The 22,756-nt window shown below is 40.3% G+C and overlaps 8 protein-coding genes across 19 annotated transcripts in view; 1 reads left to right on the top strand and 7 right to left on the bottom strand.

Annotated features, from left to right (window-relative positions):
- Positions 1 to 1,216: 1,216 nt before the first annotated feature.
- Positions 1,217 to 3,929, bottom strand: Tsr1 (Tsr1 ribosome assembly factor). The gene is made up of 4 exons (XM_018024586.2): positions 3,730 to 3,929; positions 3,398 to 3,668; positions 1,488 to 3,334; positions 1,217 to 1,427 (listed from the first exon to the last, which is right to left on the bottom strand). Exons 1-4 carry the CDS (start codon positions 3,839 to 3,841, stop codon positions 1,270 to 1,272), a joined length of 2,388 nt encoding a protein of 795 aa, XP_017880075.1. The 5' UTR covers positions 3,842 to 3,929; the 3' UTR covers positions 1,217 to 1,269.
- Positions 3,930 to 3,974: 45 nt separating this feature from the next.
- Positions 3,975 to 5,211, top strand: Sting (transmembrane protein sting). The gene is made up of 3 exons (XM_026813507.1): positions 3,975 to 4,002; positions 4,153 to 4,395; positions 4,458 to 5,211. The coding sequence occupies exons 2-3, from the start codon at positions 4,210 to 4,212 to the stop codon at positions 5,103 to 5,105; spliced, it is 834 nt and encodes a 277-aa protein (XP_026669308.1). The 5' UTR covers positions 3,975 to 4,002; positions 4,153 to 4,209; the 3' UTR covers positions 5,106 to 5,211.
- A 60-nt stretch (positions 5,212 to 5,271) lies between these two features.
- On the bottom strand, positions 5,272 to 6,925 carry Thor (eukaryotic translation initiation factor 4E binding protein thor). Of its 5 annotated transcripts, none has more exons than XM_018024590.2 (4): positions 6,838 to 6,925; positions 6,147 to 6,298; positions 5,651 to 5,794; positions 5,272 to 5,589 (listed from the first exon to the last, which is right to left on the bottom strand). In XM_018024590.2, the coding sequence occupies exons 2-4, from the start codon at positions 6,286 to 6,288 to the stop codon at positions 5,540 to 5,542; spliced, it is 336 nt and encodes a 111-aa protein (XP_017880079.1). In that variant the 5' UTR covers positions 6,289 to 6,298; positions 6,838 to 6,925; the 3' UTR covers positions 5,272 to 5,539. The 5 variants fall into 5 exon arrangements, with proteins under 5 accessions (XP_017880079.1, XP_017880082.1, XP_017880081.1 ...); XM_018024593.2 differs by lacking the exon at positions 6,838 to 6,925 and adding an exon at positions 6,592 to 6,695; XM_018024592.2 differs by lacking the exon at positions 6,838 to 6,925 and adding an exon at positions 6,525 to 6,683.
- Positions 6,926 to 7,038: 113 nt separating this feature from the next.
- On the bottom strand, positions 7,039 to 12,088 carry eIF4A (eukaryotic translation initiation factor 4A). 2 transcript variants are annotated; one of them, XR_001916621.2, is made up of 8 exons: positions 11,983 to 12,088; positions 10,956 to 11,073; positions 10,725 to 10,872; positions 10,542 to 10,651; positions 10,184 to 10,459; positions 9,604 to 10,055; positions 9,281 to 9,475; positions 7,039 to 8,116 (listed from the first exon to the last, which is right to left on the bottom strand). XR_001916621.2 is itself a non-coding variant. In XM_018024587.2 (7 exons), the coding sequence occupies exons 1-7, from the start codon at positions 12,003 to 12,005 to the stop codon at positions 9,331 to 9,333; spliced, it is 1,272 nt and encodes a 423-aa protein (XP_017880076.1). In that variant the 5' UTR covers positions 12,006 to 12,088; the 3' UTR covers positions 9,253 to 9,330. The 2 variants fall into 2 exon arrangements, 1 of the variants encoding a protein (XP_017880076.1); XM_018024587.2 differs by lacking the exon at positions 7,039 to 8,116 and having other exon boundaries at positions 9,253 to 9,475.
- A 647-nt stretch (positions 12,089 to 12,735) lies between these two features.
- LOC113463787 (uncharacterized) lies at positions 12,736 to 14,787 on the bottom strand. Of its 3 annotated transcripts, none has more exons than XM_018024605.2 (4): positions 14,701 to 14,787; positions 14,076 to 14,260; positions 13,833 to 14,014; positions 12,736 to 13,773 (listed from the first exon to the last, which is right to left on the bottom strand). In XM_018024605.2, exons 2-4 carry the CDS (start codon positions 14,247 to 14,249, stop codon positions 12,789 to 12,791), a joined length of 1,341 nt encoding a protein of 446 aa, XP_017880094.1. In that variant the 5' UTR covers positions 14,250 to 14,260; positions 14,701 to 14,787; the 3' UTR covers positions 12,736 to 12,788. The 3 variants fall into 3 exon arrangements, with proteins under 3 accessions (XP_017880094.1, XP_017880099.1, XP_017880097.1); XM_018024610.2 differs by lacking the exon at positions 14,701 to 14,787 and adding an exon at positions 14,261 to 14,547 and having other exon boundaries at positions 14,076 to 14,145; XM_018024608.2 differs by lacking the exon at positions 14,701 to 14,787 and adding an exon at positions 14,332 to 14,547.
- Positions 14,650 to 16,407, bottom strand: LOC108624964 (activating signal cointegrator 1 complex subunit 1). Of its 2 annotated transcripts, none has more exons than XM_018024612.2 (6): positions 15,944 to 16,407; positions 15,772 to 15,881; positions 15,381 to 15,699; positions 15,144 to 15,307; positions 14,925 to 15,073; positions 14,650 to 14,858 (listed from the first exon to the last, which is right to left on the bottom strand). In XM_018024612.2, exons 1-6 carry the CDS (start codon positions 16,153 to 16,155, stop codon positions 14,733 to 14,735), a joined length of 1,080 nt encoding a protein of 359 aa, XP_017880101.1. In that variant the 5' UTR covers positions 16,156 to 16,407; the 3' UTR covers positions 14,650 to 14,732. The 2 variants fall into 2 exon arrangements, with proteins under 2 accessions (XP_017880101.1, XP_026669307.1); XM_026813506.1 differs by having other exon boundaries at positions 15,772 to 15,869.
- A 73-nt stretch (positions 16,408 to 16,480) lies between these two features.
- On the bottom strand, positions 16,481 to 18,692 carry LOC108624948 (tumor protein p63-regulated gene 1-like protein). 2 transcript variants are annotated; one of them, XM_018024568.2, is made up of 6 exons: positions 18,248 to 18,692; positions 17,852 to 18,068; positions 17,610 to 17,786; positions 17,394 to 17,501; positions 16,969 to 17,102; positions 16,594 to 16,909 (listed from the first exon to the last, which is right to left on the bottom strand). In XM_018024568.2, exons 1-6 carry the CDS (start codon positions 18,357 to 18,359, stop codon positions 16,722 to 16,724), a joined length of 936 nt encoding a protein of 311 aa, XP_017880057.1. In that variant the 5' UTR covers positions 18,360 to 18,692; the 3' UTR covers positions 16,594 to 16,721. The 2 variants fall into 2 exon arrangements, with proteins under 2 accessions (XP_017880058.1, XP_017880057.1); XM_018024569.2 differs by lacking the exon at positions 17,394 to 17,501 and having other exon boundaries at positions 16,481 to 16,909.
- Positions 18,693 to 18,783: 91 nt separating this feature from the next.
- Positions 18,784 to 22,756, bottom strand: part of Vps13D (vacuolar protein sorting 13D) — a 16,254-nt gene continuing 12,281 nt past the window's right edge. For 2 of the 3 annotated variants that reach the window (XM_026813504.1, XM_018024562.2), the window contains 7 exons: positions 22,187 to 22,213; positions 21,823 to 21,983; positions 20,972 to 21,769; positions 20,532 to 20,903; positions 20,358 to 20,470; positions 19,857 to 20,286; positions 18,784 to 19,782 (listed from right to left, as the gene is read on the bottom strand). In XM_026813504.1, coding sequence (XP_026669305.1) covers positions 19,681 to 19,782; positions 19,857 to 20,286; positions 20,358 to 20,470; positions 20,532 to 20,903; positions 20,972 to 21,769; positions 21,823 to 21,983; positions 22,187 to 22,213 — 2,003 coding nt within the window. In that variant the 3' untranslated portion in view covers positions 18,784 to 19,680. The remainder of the gene's footprint in view (positions 19,783 to 19,856; positions 20,287 to 20,357; positions 20,471 to 20,531; positions 20,904 to 20,971; positions 21,770 to 21,822; positions 21,984 to 22,186; positions 22,214 to 22,756) is intronic. The other variant, XM_026813505.1, reaches the window with a different exon arrangement.

Here is a 22,756-nt window from a genome sequence, read left to right as displayed (position 1 = left end):
ATAATAAACTTTTCGCTATCGTCAATAATTAATTGGATATTTCCTTCTATACTTTTTAGCACGCAGCTATTTATTATTAGCATTGTTCTTCCGACGTCTGATTTCTTTTTAATTATAAGAAATGCGTTTTTCTAAGGTACATAAACTTTTGGGATTGACTGTATAGCCAATACATCCTTAAAAGAATGCAAACCTGCAGATAAAAGAAATCCAATAGATCCATGGCGTTCTGTCGTATGTCCGTAGTATTCTTCAATCCCGTTGCAGCTAGGAGTATCTCTACGCAATGCAGTGGAGTGTGCAACGGCATTTTAAAACCGACGGTCTGAAACACTTTGTATTCCGACAAAAATATTGCTCTCGCGGAGTATTCAGATCTCTTATCAATGTCCCGCAAGATAGTGAGCACCTACGTTGAGAGAAAAATTAAGCTGCCGCTATTGGAGAATTATTGGTTGGATACGACGTATGTACTTGCGAAATTCTTATGTTTCTAGAATGTGAATCCATTTTACTTGCTAGTTGTAAGCAGGCCATCAGATAGAGCATCGAGTGGCTCGATAACTTTTCGCGAACTTGTGACCAGGATCTGCTCGTCTTACCACCTTCTTTATACATTTCCCAGAAATAGTTACACATGAATTTATCATATAAATGAATAGCATTGTATTTTGTACCAGGCTCCAAATCGAGTTCATCTGTTATTTTAAATATGGCACTAACTAACGGAGGTGGTATAGCTAAAAGAGTAAATTATTTGAAATAAAGAGTGTCGTACACAGTAAAAGACAAGGGTTACATTAAGATAAATAAATACCTATAAAAGGCATGTGAAACTGATCCTCACTCTGTACGAGACATTCTTGTTCTTGAATTGCAAACAGAATGTCCTCCAGCCAATCGTCGAGGAAAGGTTCTACGTTAATTAAATATAACAGTTTGAATATCTACCGGCCTTATGACAAAATAAACTTCGAATAAATACCTATATAGGCAGTGTCCAAATCCATCAGTTTCACAAGCCGCTTGTTATCAAATATCAATTAAAATTCGAGGTGAAAGCGATATACACCTTTTGAACCACGTGAGGGGACACTGTTGAACTGAACACGATTGGGTAAATCGTAAGTCACGTGATATTGCCAATCGAAGCGAAGACTATCGGGAGTGTGTTCAAACACGTTTCAAGCGCAAGCAATTACAAACTAAACGCAGGTATAATAAAGAACCATTTAATTCTTTATTCATATATACAATTTCTTGTTAACTTTAATCTATGTTCATGTTTTGTTCGTTGTTCTCCAAATCGGTTATTAACAACGGCTCGTACGTCCATTTCGGGAACACGCGTTTGTATAAATTCATCAAGATGGTATCTTGCGACTTCAGCTGCCCATTGAAGACACATTTCATATGGCCGTGCGTACCTGGAAATAAGAAAACACGATTCAATATCTGTTTCACTGCGTGATATTAAAATCAATTACCTAATGGTTCTTTTATGTGTCCCCTGCGACCGAGCTTCGTCCGCAGCTCGACTGGCTTGAACCAATTTATATCTTCCCGATGGAAGAACATGAATCGTATAACGGCTGATCGTTTATGTACTTTAAACGGATGACCACTCAGGACTACTCTCTTTATAACTATTCTGTCAGGATTTGCAGATAACACGCTCCCAGTCCCGATTAATTCCAAGGATTTGTTTAATTTCTGGACGTAACAGAGAACCGGACACGGTGGGAAAACGATTGGAGCGAACATACTCGCAACGACGGTACTCTCCGGTCTAAAGTACCTCTCGTACTTGTGTTTATTACCGTTCGTGTGCTGGCTGAAAATCGGACACGCCGAAAACCTCCTGAAGCCGCATTGGAAAATCAACCTCTGTTTGGATTTCACTGGCAAAGGAGTATTGTTTGTATTCTTCAACACTACGTTCAGCACAGACATTTTCTGTTCATTAGGGAGTAAACCGAATACGATTAACGGACGGTTCTCCAGCGCGCGAAACGCGATGAAAAGATCTTGCCTGACGTTAACGACGTGAATCGTGATGTACCAGCCGGGCATGGCGCCTTCTACTTCCTCGGATTCTTTGAATACGCGTTTCCGCGTCCGATCGAAATTTTGGAATTGAAATATCCGCGCGTAATCGCTCGGGAGGTTTTCTTTTGGGTCCCACGGACTTGTACGAAACGATTCGAGTCCGCGGTACTTCTGAAATCTCTGTTTCGCTAACATGTCCTGAGGCGTGTCCACTTCGTCGGGGAATTGTGCGTCCAAGTTTGCAGACTTTAATTTATCCATTGCTTCTTTCTCCTCCGTCATATCGATGTTCTGATCGTATCGTTCGTCGGGAGCTTCGGAAACAGTGATCGTCTCATATTCCTCGTCGTCCTGTTCCGCTTCTACCTCACTGTCCGTTTGAGACTTTGCTTCGTCGAGAGACATTTTATCTTCCTCCTCGTCGTTCGAATATTCGCTGAGCTCCTCTCCGTCTTCGTCGGGAATCCAGGCTGCTTGATATTCAGAAGTTCCCTTTGGAACCTTCTTCACTATCTTCTTTTTTTGAGCAGCTGCAGCTTCGGCTAATTCCTCTTCCGTCGGCCAGGTCTGTTCAGCATCCATAGGATCCGGCACGTTTTCGCTTTCCAGAGATTCCTGTTTGTTCGGATCCGCACGTTCGAGAACACGAATCAATGGGTCATCGTCCATCGCGTTGCAATGTTTCCTCGGCTTTCTTTCCACTGGATACGGATCTTCAGGCGCGTCTATTTGAGACATCTGGAAGTCTCCCAATTCGGGTATGTGTACCAAACCGTTCACTGACAACGGAATACCTCTTAGATACCCTGAGATTATGAGAGTTCCAAATTCTGCAGAATCTTCATTAGACTTGAACTTGACTTCTTCAGCTAATAAATGAGCTCGTTTATTCCTGTAGGACACGGTCCTCTGCTTTTGAGAACCAACGCGTCGCAGGACATTGAAGGCATCCGTAGCAGAATCCAGCTGCAAAACTTTTTCCTCGGGTAACCATTTGGAAATCTCATCGAACATACTGTTCTTAAACTCTTGACGTTTCTTAATTGGTAGACTTTCAACGTTTGTCAACGCCACTACAGGCGTTGTCAGACCTTGGGCAACACAGGGTAAAATGATCTCCCTTCCCCAATCATCCATTATCTCATCTTTGGGACTGCTGTCAGATTCACTGACAGCAGAGGCAACGAAAAGGACGGTCGTTGCTACTTTTGCTAAATCCAGCGTAGCAAATACGTTGCCAACAGGAGGTACAATAATGGAGAAACGTTGTTTAAACCTGGGTATGCTGTACCAGAAGAAAGTAATTAATAGATTATCATTATCATTGTACGTTGCTATAAAATTATACCTTAAATGAGTTGCACCACACGGACTTCTGTGTACATTCGCTGACTCGTCTGCTTTTGTTAAGATAGATAAAACGTGATCAATATCTAAATCCTCTTGTAACGGAATGACACAGACCAGAATAGGTGCAGAGTTAGATCCACCTAAATTCCTCTTCGCCTGCAAAACTTCCTCCCTCTTCTTCTTCCTGATTTGAGAAGATTGATGCCTCCTGGCATCTTTCCCAAGATCTTTCGCAGCACGTTTCACCAATGCTTTTACCCCGATCTTCCCTATAGTGTTAAACAATCGTTTTTGCAAAACGTCGACGTGCACGTTCGATAATAATTTTACCTTTAACCTCGCCGCTTATTGAACCTTTACTGCGGTGTCTACCAGTCTTGTGAGGTTTGTTACTTTGCTTAAATGCACCTGGCCGGTGGGTTTCTTGTTTTGTTATTCCCATATTTAGAAATATTTTTCTTTAAATAAATTTCATCCGAATAAACCGTAAATTAGCTACGAAACACGTGCGAAATACAATACAAAACACAGGACTATCTTTCTACCTCCCCTCCGCCTCCCTTATGCACCTATGTAGTTCATACACAGCTGATGGAATGCGCAGTAAAATTATCTTTCGTTGTTTAATTACTTTTGTTTTGTTATTTTTTAGTTATATATGATTCATCATTCATAGTATAAGATTATCTATTTATTAATCACTATCAAGATCAATTAGATTTTTAGAGCTGATATAATTACTGTATATTACAGTGAAGTGCGCATTTATAAACGTGTACGAATTATAAAATAAGTGGAAGAATTCTGTCTATGAATCGAGACGCCGGGCTATTTACTATTTTCTGTAGTATCACAGGAATTCTGATAAAATTGCATTTAGAATCGAAAGATCTTGCATACATAATAGCTTACTGTATGACAGTAACCATGTTCATGACCTTGTTCATGAACTTGTATGAACATATTTTTAAGAAATATTTTTCGAGTGAAACAAGTGTAAGTGTACATCGACGATATTAATCCCTCTGACTTTCTTTAATATCATGTCTACGTTACAGATTATAAAGACAACTATGAAAACAGAGAAAAAATGTGATCTCGACTCAATGCGTGGTTTGGATTGTGGGACGCATATGGCACATTTATATTATAACGGATATTTAAGGATCATACTTCCGTCGCCTGGTACCACAACTAAAGGATTAATTGAGAAGATTGAGGATTACGAAGATATCAACAATATACAAATATGTGTACACAAATTGTTCATTTTAATTCCATCGTCGTCGTACATTCCACCTGATCTGGTAGATGCCTCAAACAAGTGGATGGAGGGTACCATGGACTTGTCTAATGAAGTCCGAAATCGTGGCGGAGTAAAGAGAAGAGAATACCATAATACTGTATATAAAATTTATCCCGATGGCCAAAAGACGAACGCGCCTTTGTATTTAGTAGTAGAAGGTGCATCTCCTTTGGTGACTCTCTACGAGATGACAACACGTGCTCACGCCGAGACGGAGGTTTACCGATCTCATTCTAAAGATATTATAAGGAAATTTTACGAGAAATTAAAAGATCTATTAGATAACGATCCAGAATGCGCGAACACTTACGAATTAATATATTACGATGATGATAAGAATGGGAATAAAGTCAACGTTGCGAAGGTGATTTTAGACAGGCTTGCTGAGAACCGGGTGTAAATATTAATTATGATTTTTAAACATGTTTTAAATAATGTCAGTGATGTAATGTATACAGTGCAATTCTTACAAATCTCCAAAATTATAAATCTATTATTATGTTGTACATAATGTTGATTGTTAGACTTCCTTTTACATACGATATCCGTGGGAGATAAGGCCCCCGTTATCAAAATATCATTTATTTGTGCCAAGTAAATGTACACATACGAAACATCGTAATAAAAACGTATTACATTCGTTTGAAATCTGTGGGTCTGGAGACGACGGACTCTTAACAATTACGTTGAATACGTTTTTAATTGTAAAAATGCTTAGTCTATTTAAGGCCCCTGATATACTTGTGTAAAAATGATATATTGCAATCGTGGCTCATTACTATTAATTAAAAAACGTCTGGCACAATACGATCGCATCATCGTCATCACAATTTCTTACATGTCCATCTCGAACTGTTCCGCACATTCCTCAATTATTGGAGCATCTATAAAAATAAGATCCTGACTGATCGACCATCTCTGTATCGTACGAATTAATATACTGACCTTTGTTGATTTGATTTTTTACTGCCGCCGTGTTGGACGTCGGATTCTTCAACAATTCCGACGGCATGTTCCGCGGTGGCGTTCGCGATATCGGAGAGTTTCGTAAATTCATCAAGAAGTCGCGCTCGTAAACTATACGAGTCCCTGTAAAACAACTCCGAAATCGAGGCTGTCTAAATATCTGAAATATTAACACGAGCGGTTCGCGTCGCGATTCTAGTTAAAGATGCCTTTGTAAACAGACGGTTTAAAAATATCTGTAATAAAACCGTGTTGGCAAACGCATTCATGGCTGTTACAATAATACGCGAAGCCACGCGTGCATAAAAGCTGCATGTTTACGTTAAGATATTGAATAATTAACGTGCTTAATTAGAGCTGATTTAACGCTGTCCGTTCTATAAAGAAAATCGATGTTTTCACGATGTATCTGACGTTAGAAGAATCTTTGCTCCAACAGTTTAATAAACGTTCCGATTGAAACAAAGGCACTGACCTCCGGGAGTGGTTGAGAAAAGCGTTCCACCAGGGGTGGTCGAATAATCGTGCGGCAATTGACTGGAATCATTGATAACGATCCGTTTCGATGGTATGTTTTGGCTCTGGGTGGCCTGCCTTGCGATGGGTGATGCGGACATAGTCGTGTTTCTTTGGAAATCAACAAATAATTCTCGTTTAGGACGGTCGGTTTTGCTTGTGACGACAGAGATAAGAGACGGCCCGTTATATTGCCTTGGCGACCAATTTTACTGCGTAATTTATGAAAACGATTACGTACTGCTCGAAAGATTAAATATAAACGCGATTCGTCGGGCACGGATGGAGAACGAGAAGTATTGTCCCTCGGGCAACGCTACGCGAATTTCATGCTCACTATTACAGGCGATTGTACAGTCCCGACAGCCCGATCGTTGATCAAGAGTCCACAAAGTGTAACATACGTGTTAATCTAAACGAAACGGAATCACTAGCGGCGAGTACGCTCGACGAAGTCGCACCACGCGATAAGTGATTGTTTTATATAAGACTCACGAGGATGTCTCCCCACTTCTGAATTAATACGGAAAATGCTACGAGCCAATCCGTTGGCGCGAACTGTCGTGTTATCATTGTACTAAATTCAAGTACGGCGATCGGGTCATTCAAATATCGCAATAACGTATTGAATTAATGTCCTGCATACTTACGTGTTTACGTAGCGAGATTAATACGTCTAAAACCCGATTAATACGCGGCCACGGAATTCCAGTGTCACCGTTCGAGGCTTGTAATGCGACACTGGGTTACGCGTTACGTGCGCGACTACTCTTTGTTTGCCACGCGCGCGCGCTATTCGGCCGCACGTGTGCACACATCGTTCATTAAAAAACAAAAGAAAAGCGGACAGCTGGTAGAAAATATTTACAGCTACATTTAATTTTAAACATACGTATCGAACACTTCGCCGTTTTCTACTTGTATCTTTGAATACAATAAATGTTTACAAATATCTTTTGTTAGTAACAGTGTAACGGTACAGATTTCCATACGAATATTTTGCTACGTAGATCAGTTCGTGTATCTTGAAATAAACAAACGGTCTATGATCGGAGCCACAGCATAATCAAAGATCGATCGTAAAGATGTATATTTCTATCATGATTGTACAAACTTTTAGCGAGCAATAAATAAAAGGCGATTTGTCTAGTTAATTAGAATAGGCAGTCCATCGTGGTTACATCGAGAGATACAGAGAGGACCGTTGATTATGTTTGGCTTAACATAAAATAAACCCGGCCGATTCTAATACAGAGAATTAAAAATAATAATACGTCGTATCTTCTGTATATGAACTACATCCACATTTATTCCGTCAACTATCAAAAGAATCCGTATTCGCAATCATAAATATTATTATTTGTATAATCGTTATATAAATACAATAAAATTCGCTACGGTCCCTCCTCGTTCAAAAGAAATCCCTCGTATTATTTACAGAATTCGTAAGACAGTTTTCGGAAATTCGAGCAATTCGACGATCGTTCCTACGATACAATCAAACAGAAGAAATTACTCCAACTTACGAAAACTATTAATCAACGATGTATACAGGAAACTACTGTATTCTCTTGTTTTACGAGCATGTGTATATATAAAAGTCCTCACAACGAGTGCTTTATTCCCAAACAAATCACACAAGTACACAACTGATGCAGCGAAAAGTATTTTCAAAAGTTCGTTTTATTGATAAGAATATAAAATGATCGTGTAAAAGAGTCGGCTTCTATGACCACTTAAAAAAAGTGGAAAAAAAAAAAACCATAAAGAAAGCAAACGTACAATAATTCGACATTTACATATCGTTTAATAAGCCTGCAAAGGGCAGGAAAATTAGATAGGAATTACAAAACTTCTATATATTGAATCACGAAATTTGGTCTTTATTTCCGAAAATATCTGCCTCATTTCTGGACTGCTCAAAATTGCCTGCAATACAAATAAAAAACCTGTGAGAACTTTTCCGACGATCCCGCGTGTTCGAGTACGCAAGGAGAGAGAGACACAGAGAAAGAGCTTGCGTTTTCCCAGGATGAACATAAACCGTCCTTTCGTTTAAATTCCATCGAAGTGGGAAACGAAACTGATGAGTTTTGATTGTTCGAAAAAAAACGAGCGTTCCAGAGCGCGACGTGAACATGTAATAACAAAAACCACAATTAGAAGATCAAACACTTTATTTCTTAATGAAGGTATATGTACTTGGGGTTTGGGACATACAAAAAATTCGTATCGTCTAAAGCCTGAATGTACATCTCCTTCTGCAACGCTTGTGATTAAAGTACCCCTTCCAGTAACCGACTAAACCTCTGCCTAGGCAAACGCGTTGCAATCGCGGCGGTAGAATGATCGAAAACGTGAAATAATAAATCATCCAGCTGGGGAAATCGTGTAAGGAAGAAAACGAAACGAGATAATTCAAGAACGAAGATTTGAAGCTCGTAAAGGAATTTCGTGATGCTCGAAACTGCGGATGCATTGTTTTAGATTTTATCGGAACAGCAATGAGGTAGAAAGATATATAGAGAGAGAGAAAGAGAGGTAAAAAACAACAACCGGAATCGGTTGAATTGCCTCGCTCCACGATTCTCTTTGTATTACTCCCTTTTTTCTGCCTCGCACAAATTACGATAATCTTGATATTTGCAATGACAACAACGAGGATACCCAGAATATTAGCAGCAGAGTTATATATACGTATATATATGTGTATATATATATATATATGTATAATAGAAATAGTAGCAGGAAATGTGGTAATAATAAATATTGAACAAGAAGAGGATAGCGCAAGAGTATATACCAGTAAATAGTAGTAATAGTAAGAGCGATATAGTGGTAGTATAGCGGAACAGTAGTATCCGTAGTGTGATAATTGTAATAATTATTAAATGTAGATATTACTAGTTTTCCTCTAGCGTAACTGATAACTATTATCGACCTGTAATCTACTATTATAAAATGAAATTGAGACGAGAACGTTTGGAATATTTCGGTAAATCGCGTTTACATAAGCGATTACAGTTCACCAACTCGCTCTTTATATACTCACACACCATGAGAGATCAGCTGAGAGCTCCGTATTTCACTTACTTTTATTATTTTTTTGTTTAATTATAATGAATTATAGCCAATAGTCAGATTTAGATCAAATCTGCGACGTTCAGTGGCATTTCATCGATGCTAGTATTATAGAATGTTTCAATATCGTGCAGGGTCCGTTTGTCTTCGTCCGTTACGAAGTTAATTGCCACTCCCTTACGACCGAAACGGCCACCTCGACCGATTCTGTAACAAACGATTTCACGTTTCTTCACTCTCGTCTCGCGACGCGCGTTACGATCGAACGTATCGCCAACGGCGAGAATTACTTTTCTATCGCGCTGTGTGATCTTGAAACGGGAATTCTTGCTCACCTGTGAATGTAGTTCTCACGGTTGGAAGGTAAATCATAATTGATGACAAGTGAAACTTGTTGAACATCGATACCACGTGCTAAAAGGTCCGTCGTAATCAGGACACGTGACGATCCGGTTCTGAACTGCCTCATGATAAGGTCGCGCTCCTTCTGCTCCATGTCTCCGTGCATAGCGGAGACTGTGAAGTCACGGGTGCGCATGTTGTCCGTTAACCAATCTACCTTGCGCCGCGTGTTGCAGAAGATAACAGCTTGGGTAATACTCAGCGTATCGTACAAGTCGCACAACGTATCGAATTTCCATTCCTCTCGTTCAACGAAAATATAGAACTGCTTGATACCCTCCAGCGTGAGTTCCTCCTTTTTAACGAGGATACGAATCGGATTACGCATAAAGCACGTGGACACCTCCAGCACGTCAGTCGGCATCGTGGCCGACAGCAATATGACCTGGAAACATACAATCGGTATTTTAAATACACCACGAGCTATTTCATGCCAAACTTGAGGTTATGTTGGTATCGTGCCAAGCTTTAAAAATATTTATCCAACTGCCGGAACCAAATAATTCCGCGTACCTGCACTTCGTTAGGTAATAATTTGAATACATCGTGGATCTGTTCTTTGAAACCGCGCGAGAGCATCTCGTCGGCTTCGTCCAATACGAACAATTTGATGTTGTTTGCCCGCAACGCCCGTCGACTGATCATGTCGTATACTCTACCAGGAGTACCGACCACTATATGAGCACCTTGATCCAATTTTCGCATGTCTTCGCGCACGTTGGTGCCTCCGATGCACGCGTGGCATTCCGCGTGCATGAAATCTCCCAAAGCGATCACGACCTTTTGAATCTGAACAAATAGATGAACAATTAATTTTCAATCGGATTCAATGGAAAGCGTGGCGACATTACAATATCGTGTTAGAACTCACTTGCTGAGCCAGCTCCCTAGTTGGTGCTAGAATCAAAGCTTGACACTCTCTGATACTGGTGTCGATTTGTTGTAAAATAGAGATTGAAAACGTAGCAGTTTTGCCAGTACCTGTTCAATGTACCATCGATTATTAAATGAACTATACTACTATTGAATAATTGTGTATCTCGATTCGCATTACCTGATTGTGCCTGTGCAATAACGTCGTGTCCTTTTATACACGGCAGAATGGCACGTTGCTGAATCGCAGATGGTTTTTCAAAGCCATAAGCATAAATACCACGAAGTAGTTCTTCTTTTAACTCCATTTCATCGAAGTTGTCGACGACCTAATTAACAAGGATAACGTGCGTTTCAATTTAAATCTAATCGCAACGGATCGTTAACTTTTCGTATTAGTAAGTTAACTCACAACTTCCCAATTGGATTCGATGACCCCATCAGGCTCCATGCCTGGGGGACCATCGTACGTTTGCTGATCACTTTCACTAGGTCCATTTTTGGAATCCCCTATCCATTGATCATCGTTTCTGAAAGACGATACAAAACATTTGGTATTTAAATAAGTCGACAATTCACAAATAGAAAAACAGTAATTATGCGATGGAATTCTTAGCGGTCGATCGAAGAGTCTCGGTTCCTCGTGAAAGATCAACCGGGGAAATGGTACGAGTGATTTTCGAGCTTAGCGACCTTGAAACGCATAAATTCAACGTCGTGGCACGTCAGTCTCGCGATAAAAACGAACAATGATCTAATCCGACATCTGAAAGCTTCTTATCAAAATATACCTGATCCCGTGGAAACGTAAGAGTAAAGTATTTGCGGATGGATTGCCGGACGGCTACGGCAATGCATTTATCGATGACTTGATAGATACGATGACAGTGACTCACGCGAAAGCATGCCCGAACAAGTAAGACGTGCTCCGATTCTAAGAGCCAACCAAACCGACGCGCACCGTGTAGCATTTTTAGCCCAGCTCGTCTTCTGTCGATTTTCTTCGCCGAACCAAAGAAATTCAATCGTTTATTACGTAATTTCAGTAAAGTAAAACTGTTTGCCCGACGAGTGGGTCGAGCGTGCTATTTTACGATCGCGATTAAAACCGATCCCTGGCCAGCTCAAGGTTTCGATGAACGAGACGATAATCGTAATTAGAGACGGGACAGCGTTCGGTGGCTAGAGAAGAGAGAACCGTTGACGAGACAACGTTAATCTCGCAAACAATGTGACAAAAACGTATGCACGCCATGTTGTCAGTCTCGTGTCCCATGCATTCGCTGATTGCGACACTATTTCCCAACGATTTACCAACGAACACAGAGATCCGATCGCGCACCGAACAAGACCCGCGGAAGCACAACGTTTATGGATACACCGCGAAGCTTAATAAAGATTGAAGATTTCCCGATTACGCGTGAAAAAACTAAACTTACCTTCGCTCAGACGTATGCGACATGTTTCACTCACGGTAGGTCGACGGAAAGGACGAGTTCCTATTGCGTCAAGAGGGATATTCTCATGAGCGCCGCGTTACGGCGCTGCTGACAATCTTCAAATTTTCAACCAAATTTTTATTCAATCCGATGCGTTAAATGTGCCCCGGAATGCTCGGAATGTTGGATTTATTGAGTTATCAAACGCGTTCGGCGTTTTTCAATGCAATGTCTTTGGTTTTTAGAAGATTTTCTATCAAAAATGTCTATTGCGCAGGAAGGAAGTACGTCAGTTACCCACAGTTCCGTGGGAAGTGTTAATGGATCTCAGGAGGTAAATCCAAACGAGCCGTCGATCGTTTACACGTTTCTCGTTTCCCTTTGTTTGTCCTTCGACTCTTACGTACTACTCTTCCTGTCTGTTGCACTTGGTCGATTTCCTCTTCAAGATGTCCGGCGAATTTCGTGTAAGTAAAAGTTTCTTTTATGAAACGTAGCCGAGGTACTCTTGTCAATTTTAATACGCGTATCAATGATTGTCAATCTGAACTACAACGTACGATACAAGTACGCACGTACACAATGTAAAAAGGGCGAGAACGTTTTAATAAAAAAGTTTGATAAGATAAATTGATAACAATCGGAGTGAGAAGGATACGTGGTCTATTCTACAAACTTTTTTATATAAATTTATACTTACTTTTGTAACAATGTTTCAAGTGCAAATGTACATGTTGTATAAAATATTACGTATATGTACGCATATATACAAATTTATTATACACACATTTATTTACAAATGTATATCACATGAAGGCACAAGCTAGAATAAAGAATAATACTGCTACAGGGAAAATTATATAGACTTCCATACGCGGATGACAAATCGATAGGAGCAGATTGATATCCTCTATCTCGTTATCAATATCATCCTTGTTCGGTATTTCAACGATCACCCTATCTGAAGATAATAGACTTATCGGGAAGGAACATTTCGTTTGATTTATACAAGAGCTGGTTACGTCCTCGTAATGAAAAACAGGCTTGTAGATATCAAACAAAGCGTGTATATCGTTCGACACGATATCGTTGTCGCTGTAAAATATGTAATAATAGTATCCATTCTCTTCGACATTGTGCACCGCCTGCATGTGTTTCCCATTCAGTAGGTAAGTTACATCGGTACATTGTTTGGAAGGGGCGAATTCTTGAGCGATTAATATCGAGCCCCCGTAACAGTTGAATAATTCATTTTCGAAACTGGAAACCGAGGAATCCTCGTCGATTTTAGTCAAATTCCCAGCGTTTCCTCCGTGTTTAACTCCCTGGTCGAGTAAAAGCGTTGGATTAACGACTTCGTTGTTCCTCTTAATTCTCTCGATACCTTCTTCGAAACTTAATATCCTCCTCAATCCAATATTACTCTGTTCCTTTTCTTTCATTTCCTTCTTCCTGGCATGTCTCAATTTCCTAGTATTACGCACGAGTTCCGCTTGATCTTCGTCCCAAATTAATTTCTTTGAATCTCCCATTAGATTTTCTTTGTTGTACTTAAGATTCCCTCTAGAATGGAACTCTTGATCGGTATTGTTCGAGAGTTTGTCTCCAGTTTCGTTCGGTGCCTCGTTAGAACGGATTTCTTTCGCATTCGATTCGAACGTGATTTTGACTTGCCTCTTCGCCCCTGGCATAAAATTGGCTTTATTTAATTCCGTATTATGGTGTTCAATGATGCCACAAGTTCGTAAATTGCGCTCTCCTTTCACGACAAGTATAGAAGCACCTTCGAACCTGCACAAACGATCATGGTAACTGGACGTTACATTAGAACATTGTTTAAAAGCCTTTACCTTGAGCATACGGAAAGAGCCACGCTAGCTCCTCCCATGAGATAGAATCCCCAGTACTCCAGAGTATCGTCAGGCAGCGTCATGCTTTTTTTAAGACGTATATGCTTCCTGTACGAAGTTATTTCCGGCTTCTGGGCCATTTGAAACGCATTGAACGTTCGATTCATCTGTAAAGTGTGTGCCTGTAAAAAGGACAACATTATCAAAAGATCATAGTGGTTCCAAGAAAGTGTCATAGCTTACCGAGCAAAATATCGTAGAGATTCCATCGGTAATTTCCAAGATATCGGAATCCGTTACGGCATATGCTACACTGGCATAAAAATTATGACGTAAATATAGCGGTGTTACGAGGAGTATAATCGGTAAAATAGTTGTTAACGTGCAGAAAACTAATATTCTCTTGATTCCATGCATTTCTCACGAACCTAGAACAATTCGATTGTCTCACATCTCGTTTTACACAACGATCGTTTAATTATACATGGAATAATTTTACAGTGTTCGTTTATGAACGTAAAACATTAATGAAACATAGTAGAATAATGGTTGACATAAACATTTACGGAGGGAGGGACAGGTTGGACTTTTCTCAGTGATAAAAACAGAAAGCTCGAGTACCATTACGGGTACGGGTATAATAACGTGATAAAAATTATCATATGACTCTGATTCGTCAATCACTTTGACTCTGTTTATCACGCATGCGTTCTCGATCATTATGATTAGTCTGATCGTTTCGTTGGAAACGTGAAAGATCGAGAAGTACAGAGATCATTGAAGGAACTGAACGATGTTATAATAAAAGCGTAGAAAATGGGAGAGAAATAATTTATTTCCTATGAGACCGTTAGGAAACTCAACTTACATTTAACAATTGGAAATGTTATTAAAATTCTATTAAAATCCATCGTGTACATTGATCTTTGCAGTCGCCTGATAATACCCGTTGCTACTAATCGTATGACGCTGCGATAAATGAATCTGCTTCACTGTGGTCTCCCCGAAAATTGTGTCTTTATGAGCCTAGAACATACGCGATATTTTCATTATAACTCTCTTAACTCTATTGATTTAAATAATTAATCGCACTTCTAATATGTCTCTCGCGTCGAATGTTAACTTAGTTTTTGTCGGACTCCCGTTTCCATCCTTCTTCAAGTTCTCATTGCTCAATTTATACGACGTTTTCATTAGAGTTACGTGAAGTTTAACTTTCTTCTCTCTCTGCTCCAGCAATCCTGAACGATACATATCTTGCCATTAAGATTTTGTACGTATTATACATCAGAGATGTTGACACCGTTTTACCTATACTGTCGTAGTGATATAAAATCTCATCTGCGATGTTCTGTAGAATTTCGTTCTGATCCTCCACCTCTGCGTACAGAACTCTCGCTTCGCTAGGATCGTCGTTCATGATCTCAGTTCCTTTTAAACGTATAGGGATCTCCCCATACTTCTCAATCGCCGGCCTATAATCAATTACGGATCACGTAACATCTGTCTATCAGAAACTATCTCTAATTCTGTAAGATATATTCCTACTTCACAATATGTTTTTTGCAGAAATCTAAAGCCTCCACGGCTTTATTTATTTCCGCGGCATCTAGTAACGTCAGTACACCGATAGTAAGATGCAATTTACTTGGTTTTTGGAAAATCATTTCATCCACACCCTTAGGTATCTTCGCCGGATCCGATAACACGTCATTTTTGAACATGTTGAAGTTCATTATTATCTGACCCTCGTTCAATGGTATAGACACGAAGTGAGTCTTTGGCAGCCTTTTCCTAGCTGTTTCTATTATTAAATTTATTCTAGTACGTGCTTTTTTTATTGCTCTATGATCGCTACCAATTATTACTGTAAGTACATGATAGAATTTAGAACTTCGCTGTGGTATCTCGCACTCTGTTTCAACGGGAGTATAATTACCAATATCGCCATCCTCTCCTATCTTTGGAATTTTTATCTGAGTTTTGGTCTCAGCCTCTAATTTCTTATGTACCGCACCTTTGGCTCCGATAATAGATCTGAAGAGGACTCTGAAATATGATTATTAAAGAACGTTCAACTAAGTTTATGAAACGTATTCGATCGTATTTACCTCGCCACGGAAAATGTGTGTTTATATCTTGATCCGTGTGGGACAATATCTATGCCACTGTCATATTCCTCTTCAGAATCATTGCATGCCGTTTGATCGTCATCTTCGACGTAAGGAGATAAATTACAAGCATCTTGAACGCGTTTTACATTTTCGTATACCCGGTAACAACGACCGTCTACCCAAATCAGCTCGGGTTGCAAAATATCCATATTTCGTAGTTTATTTACAATCTCTTATAAAGTTGCACGGTAAAACTCTCGTTACACGGCTAACTGTGATACCTGATAACGCTGACGAATTCGCATTTTCGTGCAACTCCGAAAAACAAGTTCGCAGGTCAAAGTCCGATCCGATTAACGTTGAGAACTTTAGTAATTAATTAAAGATCTTGTTAATTAATTCTCTGACTGATTCAGTTCAATAACCGCAATGTTTTGCCGAGAAATGATGAAACAGATGTTTTGGCATGGCAAGCAAGTGGCGCCGCTCTTCGAAAATCGGCGCTCGAAATAAAATTGCGAGTACAAGAGATGATTTCATTTATATTTATTTATTTATTTATCTGACAGCAGGTACTGAGTAAAAATTCACATTATACGCAGTAGAAGAATTCGATATGCTTGAGAAAGGATTTCGAAACAGAAACGTTGGGATAAATAACTATAATTAGTCGAGACATCCTACTATAATTATGTATAAATTACGCGTGTACGTCTAGTCGTGATGTTTCGTTATAATAAATAGAAGCGCGAGGGGTCTTCAGATAAGTGTTAGATTAAAAGCTGACTTTGCCGCGTATCTTGAAGAAACCCAAGCCGTTTCTGTTGTGTACCAAGGCACCGACACCGCAGTAGTTCTCTATGATAATGAGCCCGTCCCTCATGCTGCACTCCGACGGCAAAAGTTCTTTGATCGACGACTGCAAACCCTCCACGTTGAACTTGGCCGATTCTGTTTCCAATCCTGTAATCATTCGCGCTCTCAATATGAGCGATCCGTGAATCGATGCGAGCACTACTTGCCTTTGTACCAAAACAGTGGGTGGCTGGCGTAAGTCAGCCATGGAATGTCCTTCGCGAAGGGATTCCACTTCTTGGTGATTGGCAGTGGATTACCCTTGTTCCACATCAGTCTTATTCCAGACATGTGTCGTTTTCTGGAAAAGTAGTGCGATGAACAGAAGAACGAAGTAGTACGAATAGCAATTCCACACCGATATCTAAATATTAACGCGCTTATTGTACAAGGCGGAACATAAGTATCGTATTGTCAAAGCAACAGCCTCCAAGCATAAATGTGAACTACATTAAAAGGCCGCATTCCCTTCAAAGGATTACATCAAGGCGGGTAATCTAATACACGTGAGATTATTAATAACAGAGAAAGGAGAGAGAGAGTGCAGAAGTGAGAGGAAATCTTCTGTTCTACGTAAGAACTCGGGGTGTACCTAGGTTCGAATTGTGCGAGACCCGTACAAGAGGCAAGAGAGGACCACTCTTGACGAACCGCACAATGAATCATCGACGACACCCCTTCCGCCAATCCACTTAATCGGCTAGAAATCGTTCATTTATAAAAAAACATCTCCCGATCGTGAGTCATCTTAGAATTTCAATTTCAATCAATTTAGAATTCAATTCTTTTTTATACACGTGATACTTACGGTGCTAGAGACGCCGTTGGGTAAACTAGTTCACCGGAGACTAAAGTATCGATCTGAGACAGAGGCACTCGATTGTACTCGAGTATCTTTAAAGAGATAAAATCGTACTTAATCGAGTAAATAGCTTTCGTCGTAAGAATTACCAGTCTTTCTTTCTCAGTGTCCCACAGACTTATTCTACAAACGAGTGAACGTTACACGATAGCTCGTCATGAGAATATTTCCTATATCAGAATCCGTACTCTGTCAAAAGCCAGCTTCCAACAATGTTCTTCTCTTCCTCGTTTATCAAACTGTCTTGACAGTCCTTCAACGCTCTCTCCACGACTTCGTTCCTGTCAGAGAAGAACGAATGGATATCTACATGCTTGAAGGGAATGTTAGAAACGTCCCTCGACGATACAGCAGCCTGGTTCTTTCCTTCGTTCTCCTGATTCTTCTTCTGAGTGTTATTAGCTCCTTACAATAATTAAAAACATAATTGAAGCTGAGGAAATAAATGTTTTAAAAGGAGAATCGAGCTAAAGAGATGATTAACGTCATCGGGACGTATGTGTGTGCGTGTACGAGGTTCTGATCGAATTAGGAAAGCGATCGTAATCTAATTTGATGAAAATATTATAACAAACGCTATTTACCAGAGGATATAGAATTTTGGCCGGCGAGTTCATTGCCGTCGAGTTCCTCGTTGATCTCTAGAGTGGCCTTGTCAAAATTTCCCGGCGGCCCTTCAACAAAATATTCGTCCATCCTTTTAGGTTCTGATCCTCCCGTTCGCCAGTAAAATCTGTCTCCTCTTCGTTGTCCTCAGTTTCGAATTCTTTTGATATCCGAATCACGTCTCGTACGATATCTTCTTTTATTCAATGATCTTTATCACATCCAAGAAACGTTGTTTTATTTGGTATATCCCAAGCCGTTTGACATTTCAAGTGATCGTAAAAGGAGCCATGTTCGCGGGATCGGAAACATTAGTCGCTGATAATACATTATCAGCAAGAACAACGTGTTATCAGCGGGATTACCTAAAAACAGTGTTGTAAGGTACGATTTATATGAATTTATGTAGCATTACCGCGTTCTTTCATGTCGCCAAACTGTCTTCCAGTCACGATCTTAATGACAGCAGGGAAAGCGGAGGCGTGTAATGTTGTAGAATGAAAGTAAATGAGAGTTATCGAACAAAAATAAGAGTTCTTTATTAAATTACGTTGACAGCGTGAAAATCTCGAGATATAACAAATTTCGACGAATCGTTGTATACAATCTATCATTTGTATCGCTAACACTTCTTAATGTGATCGTAAAGCTACGTGATGCAATATGTACACGTGCATACAAAGCATCAGTTTTAGAAAAGTTTTATTCGAACGATTCTCTCGATCCTTACACTGCCTGTACATAAGCTCTAATCCCTATTCCTTTTTACACCACTTAACCGTAAAAGGAGAATGTACAGTTTTCTTTTTTAATACTTTGGTTAGTGATCGTATTATACAACAGTGTAAAAAATACGTATGTTACATATAATTTATATATTTCACGAACGGAAAAATAGTTTGCAAGATATCAAACTCGTTAATATAGAAAATAAATATCCTACCCTATCGTCAAAACTTTGGTTTTTGTAATCATTTTCTCTTTTCCTTTATGTAGCTTAGCTTTAAGTAGATTTACCCGATACATATCTTACATATTTATAACGTGCACACATCCTATGTTAAAAAAAAGAACTCTCTTCCTGCTTTACCCGTACATTGGTATAAAAACGTTTTGTATTTACTGTGCGGCAATCAAATTCATTTCCCTCCGAAGAGTATTGTCTGAAATTGTTGCATTTTCGCGGACGCTGCCTAAACGATCCTCGTCATCAGTCTTATCATCAACTTAAATTTAAGCGTAGTAAGGCATCGGTGTACGCGTGCACTGTCGAAGGAAAAAAGAAAAACAAAGCGAGAAAAAAAACCGGATAAACTAACATATACGAGATAGTTGCCTGCTAAAGCTTTCGAATCGCTCGTACCGCGATTCGAAACTGCGAATTGAAACGTGAATTAGACAACGTCTGCGACTACTTGTAGTACTGCACGTCGTCCAGCATGTTGTCCGACGATGAGAGCGTGAGGCTGCGCTCATCGTGCATCCCTTTAGCGTAATTGATTTGCTGCGACACCTGAAACAATGATTGTTCAAATAAAAAAAGACTGAAACAGTACGATCGCAACTATCATTTCTAACGATACCGACTCGTATGGCCACTTCCTCGTTGTCGCAGCGAACTTTGGGCCTCCTTAGAAGCTCAGGCCCGTCCACGTTCACAGCTATCGTCGAATCCGATCTGGATATCAACTCGATGTAATACAAAGTGGTACCGTTGTTCTCCACCTTTTGTGTCGGCTGGCATAACACCAAGTCTGCTAAACTGACTTCCGTTACTACGCTTTTAGTACCACCGGAAATCACGCGGACTCTCTCATTCGACACGAGAACTCTCAAATTCTCCGTCCCGCTACGAAGACACTCGTACGCCACGAACAATTCCGAAAAATTGTGATCGTTTATTATATAGAGGAACTCTTGCCCCTCTGCTTGCTGACGATTGTAAGGTGGCAAGAGACCGGCTGATCCGCTGGCCACGCGAGGAGCTCGATCGCGTTTCGGTATGGCACGATGGGCACTGAGAATAATTACATTAAATATTATATTTTTAATCAAACAATCGATGCGTTGATCGAAATTAAAGAATACCTTCGACTGGTTTCTCTCACGGCAGTGGCAGTCTCTGTAGCGAGGTCCAACATTCCTACAACCGGTTTTGTGATGGTTCCAACGACTCCTTTCCCAAACCCAGCAAAAAAACCCTGCAAACGTTCGCCACAATTTACAATTGATTAATTAAAAGAGATTCAAATGCCTACTTACTGGGAATCCTTCATTGGTAGCTCCGTCGTACGTCTGTTTGAAGATGCTGGTCATTCCTCCGAGTAAGCCAAACCCGAAACCCTTCAATCCGGCTACTAAATGATCACCGCTTCCTGTAGTGTTTGCTCGAATCCTCTGCCTGGTTTCTTCATGTCTCTCGTCCATTATTACTCTCCCCAGTCCATCGGACAGAGACTCGGTTACTTTCGCGGCAGAGTTTGAAATACCGTGGGTGACGTTCTTCACCAGAGTCTTCACGCTCCCTTCGTAAATTAAACCGGAGACTCCTTCCGTGACGTCGTTCACGAAGCCCAGAGGGTTGCCAAGGAAATCTACGGATCCTAATATCACCGCGGCTTGCCACTTCAATTCCTAAGATGAAAAATAAATTAAGTATTTTAAGATAAGACGAGGAATAACGAAGATTTTAACGAACGTACATCTTTGAAGTGTTTTATAATGGAATGTACTAGGAACTGAGTACTCTCGAACGGATGTTTCTTGATAAATGGTTCGAGTTCGATAGTTGCGTCCTCAAACTTGATCAACGTTAATCCTAATTGTCTCTTAATAGCTTGAAGAGGCCGGGGCAATTTCGTAGTAGTGAGAACGCTCAGTTTCATCTGACTAGGGACGATCTTCAACGCTCCGAAATAGTATCGTTTAGCATGAGCGGCGGACACTTCAGAAATGAACCTTTGAGCCTTGAAATCGTTCTCGTCCACGGGCACCTCTAGCTCGGATCTTCCAGCACCGACGAACGCGGCCAGTTTCAATATCAGCTTCTCTTCCAAATGTATGCAGAGCGGCTTGATGCTCACCACCACGTGCCTGTATATCTCTGCGTTCTGATTCTTCGACTTCAATTTCTCTGCGACCACGTGTATAGCCAGCCGCTGCTCGCTCTCGATTCTGGCCGGTCTCGTCACGTAAAGCACAGACGTGCACTGCGCCTCGAACAATTGATTATCTATCTGTATATCTTCCACGCTTAAATCTACGGTGGTCTTGGCAGGGGTTTGCACCAGTTCCAACGATATACCGGAGAAACGAGCGAACAACAACTCTTCAACGGGTCTACGCGAAACGATCGACAGTCCTAAGCCAGCTGCTAGGTTCACCTTTAATTCTAATTCACTGGAATTTATCTTCTCCGCATCGGTGTTTATCTGAGTCGGCCGATGGTTGACTGCGATGTGCGACCAGTCGCGTTCCTCCAATAAGGCGAACGTCTTTTTCTGTAAAGACGTAGCCGATAAACGAAATAAATGCAGATATATATATTTCGTACCTTCTCTTTGATGTCCAACACCTGAAGGACTCTCGTTGGCCCATCGGTGGTGACGGTAACGGAAAGGAAACCGGAACCGGGTCTTAGTTTTTGCCTTCCAACGCGCTGCTCGATCGGAGGAGGGTTTGTATGTATCTGAGGACCCAACACCGCTTCGCTCCCTAAAAATGAATAGATAGAAGCTATGCGCGATGAACGTTTCAACAGGATTCGACGGCTGCGTAAAAGATTAGAATTTGCATGCAGATCGTATCGTCCGATGAGCAGAGAGCGCGAATGAAATAAAAAAAAGAAGCGAAAGTTTGAGTGCTTAGATACTTATTAAGTTGATGATTTTTAAATGTATCTCCGAATCTATACGTACACATTTGCCAACGGGCGACACTGCCGCCTGTAACATTATCATTATGAGTTTAACACATTCACGTGTAGAATTTCGAGAGTAAACGGGGTAAACAATTAGTGCGAAATTAATCCAACGACCACCGATTCGATGATCACTCGGTTTATAGCCGGTTCATTTAAGGATGTATTGGCTGTACAGTCAATCCCAAAAGTTTATGCACTTTAGAAATGCATTTTTTAAAAAGAAATAAGACGTCGGAAGAACATTGCTAATGATAAACAACAACAACAAATTTTCGATTTTTCCGAAATTTTTCCAAGGGGTACCCCTTCAGATTTTGCGAAATTTTCGTTTTTGGCCAATAACTCCCAAACCGTTGGATCTACGAGAAAATTGCATCAGACCTTTTTTGTAGAGGACGACGAGATCTACAATTTCTGAGTAAAAAGTTTTCGCTAGCGTCAATAGTTCACGAGTAATTTGCAAAAAACTGTTTTTCGTTTTTCGTCTATAACTCGTTAACTATTGATGCTAGCGAAATCTTTTTACTCAGAAATTGTAGATCTCGTCGTCCTCTACAAAAAAGGT

This window comes from Ceratina calcarata, unplaced genomic scaffold (assembly GCF_001652005.2).
Source record: "Ceratina calcarata isolate Rehan_Ccalc_2016 unplaced genomic scaffold, ASM165200v1 scaffold336.2, whole genome shotgun sequence".
NCBI classification, from domain to species: Eukaryota; Metazoa; Arthropoda; class Insecta; order Hymenoptera; family Apidae; genus Ceratina; species Ceratina calcarata.
This window is presented reverse-complemented; position numbering and strand designations above follow the sequence as displayed.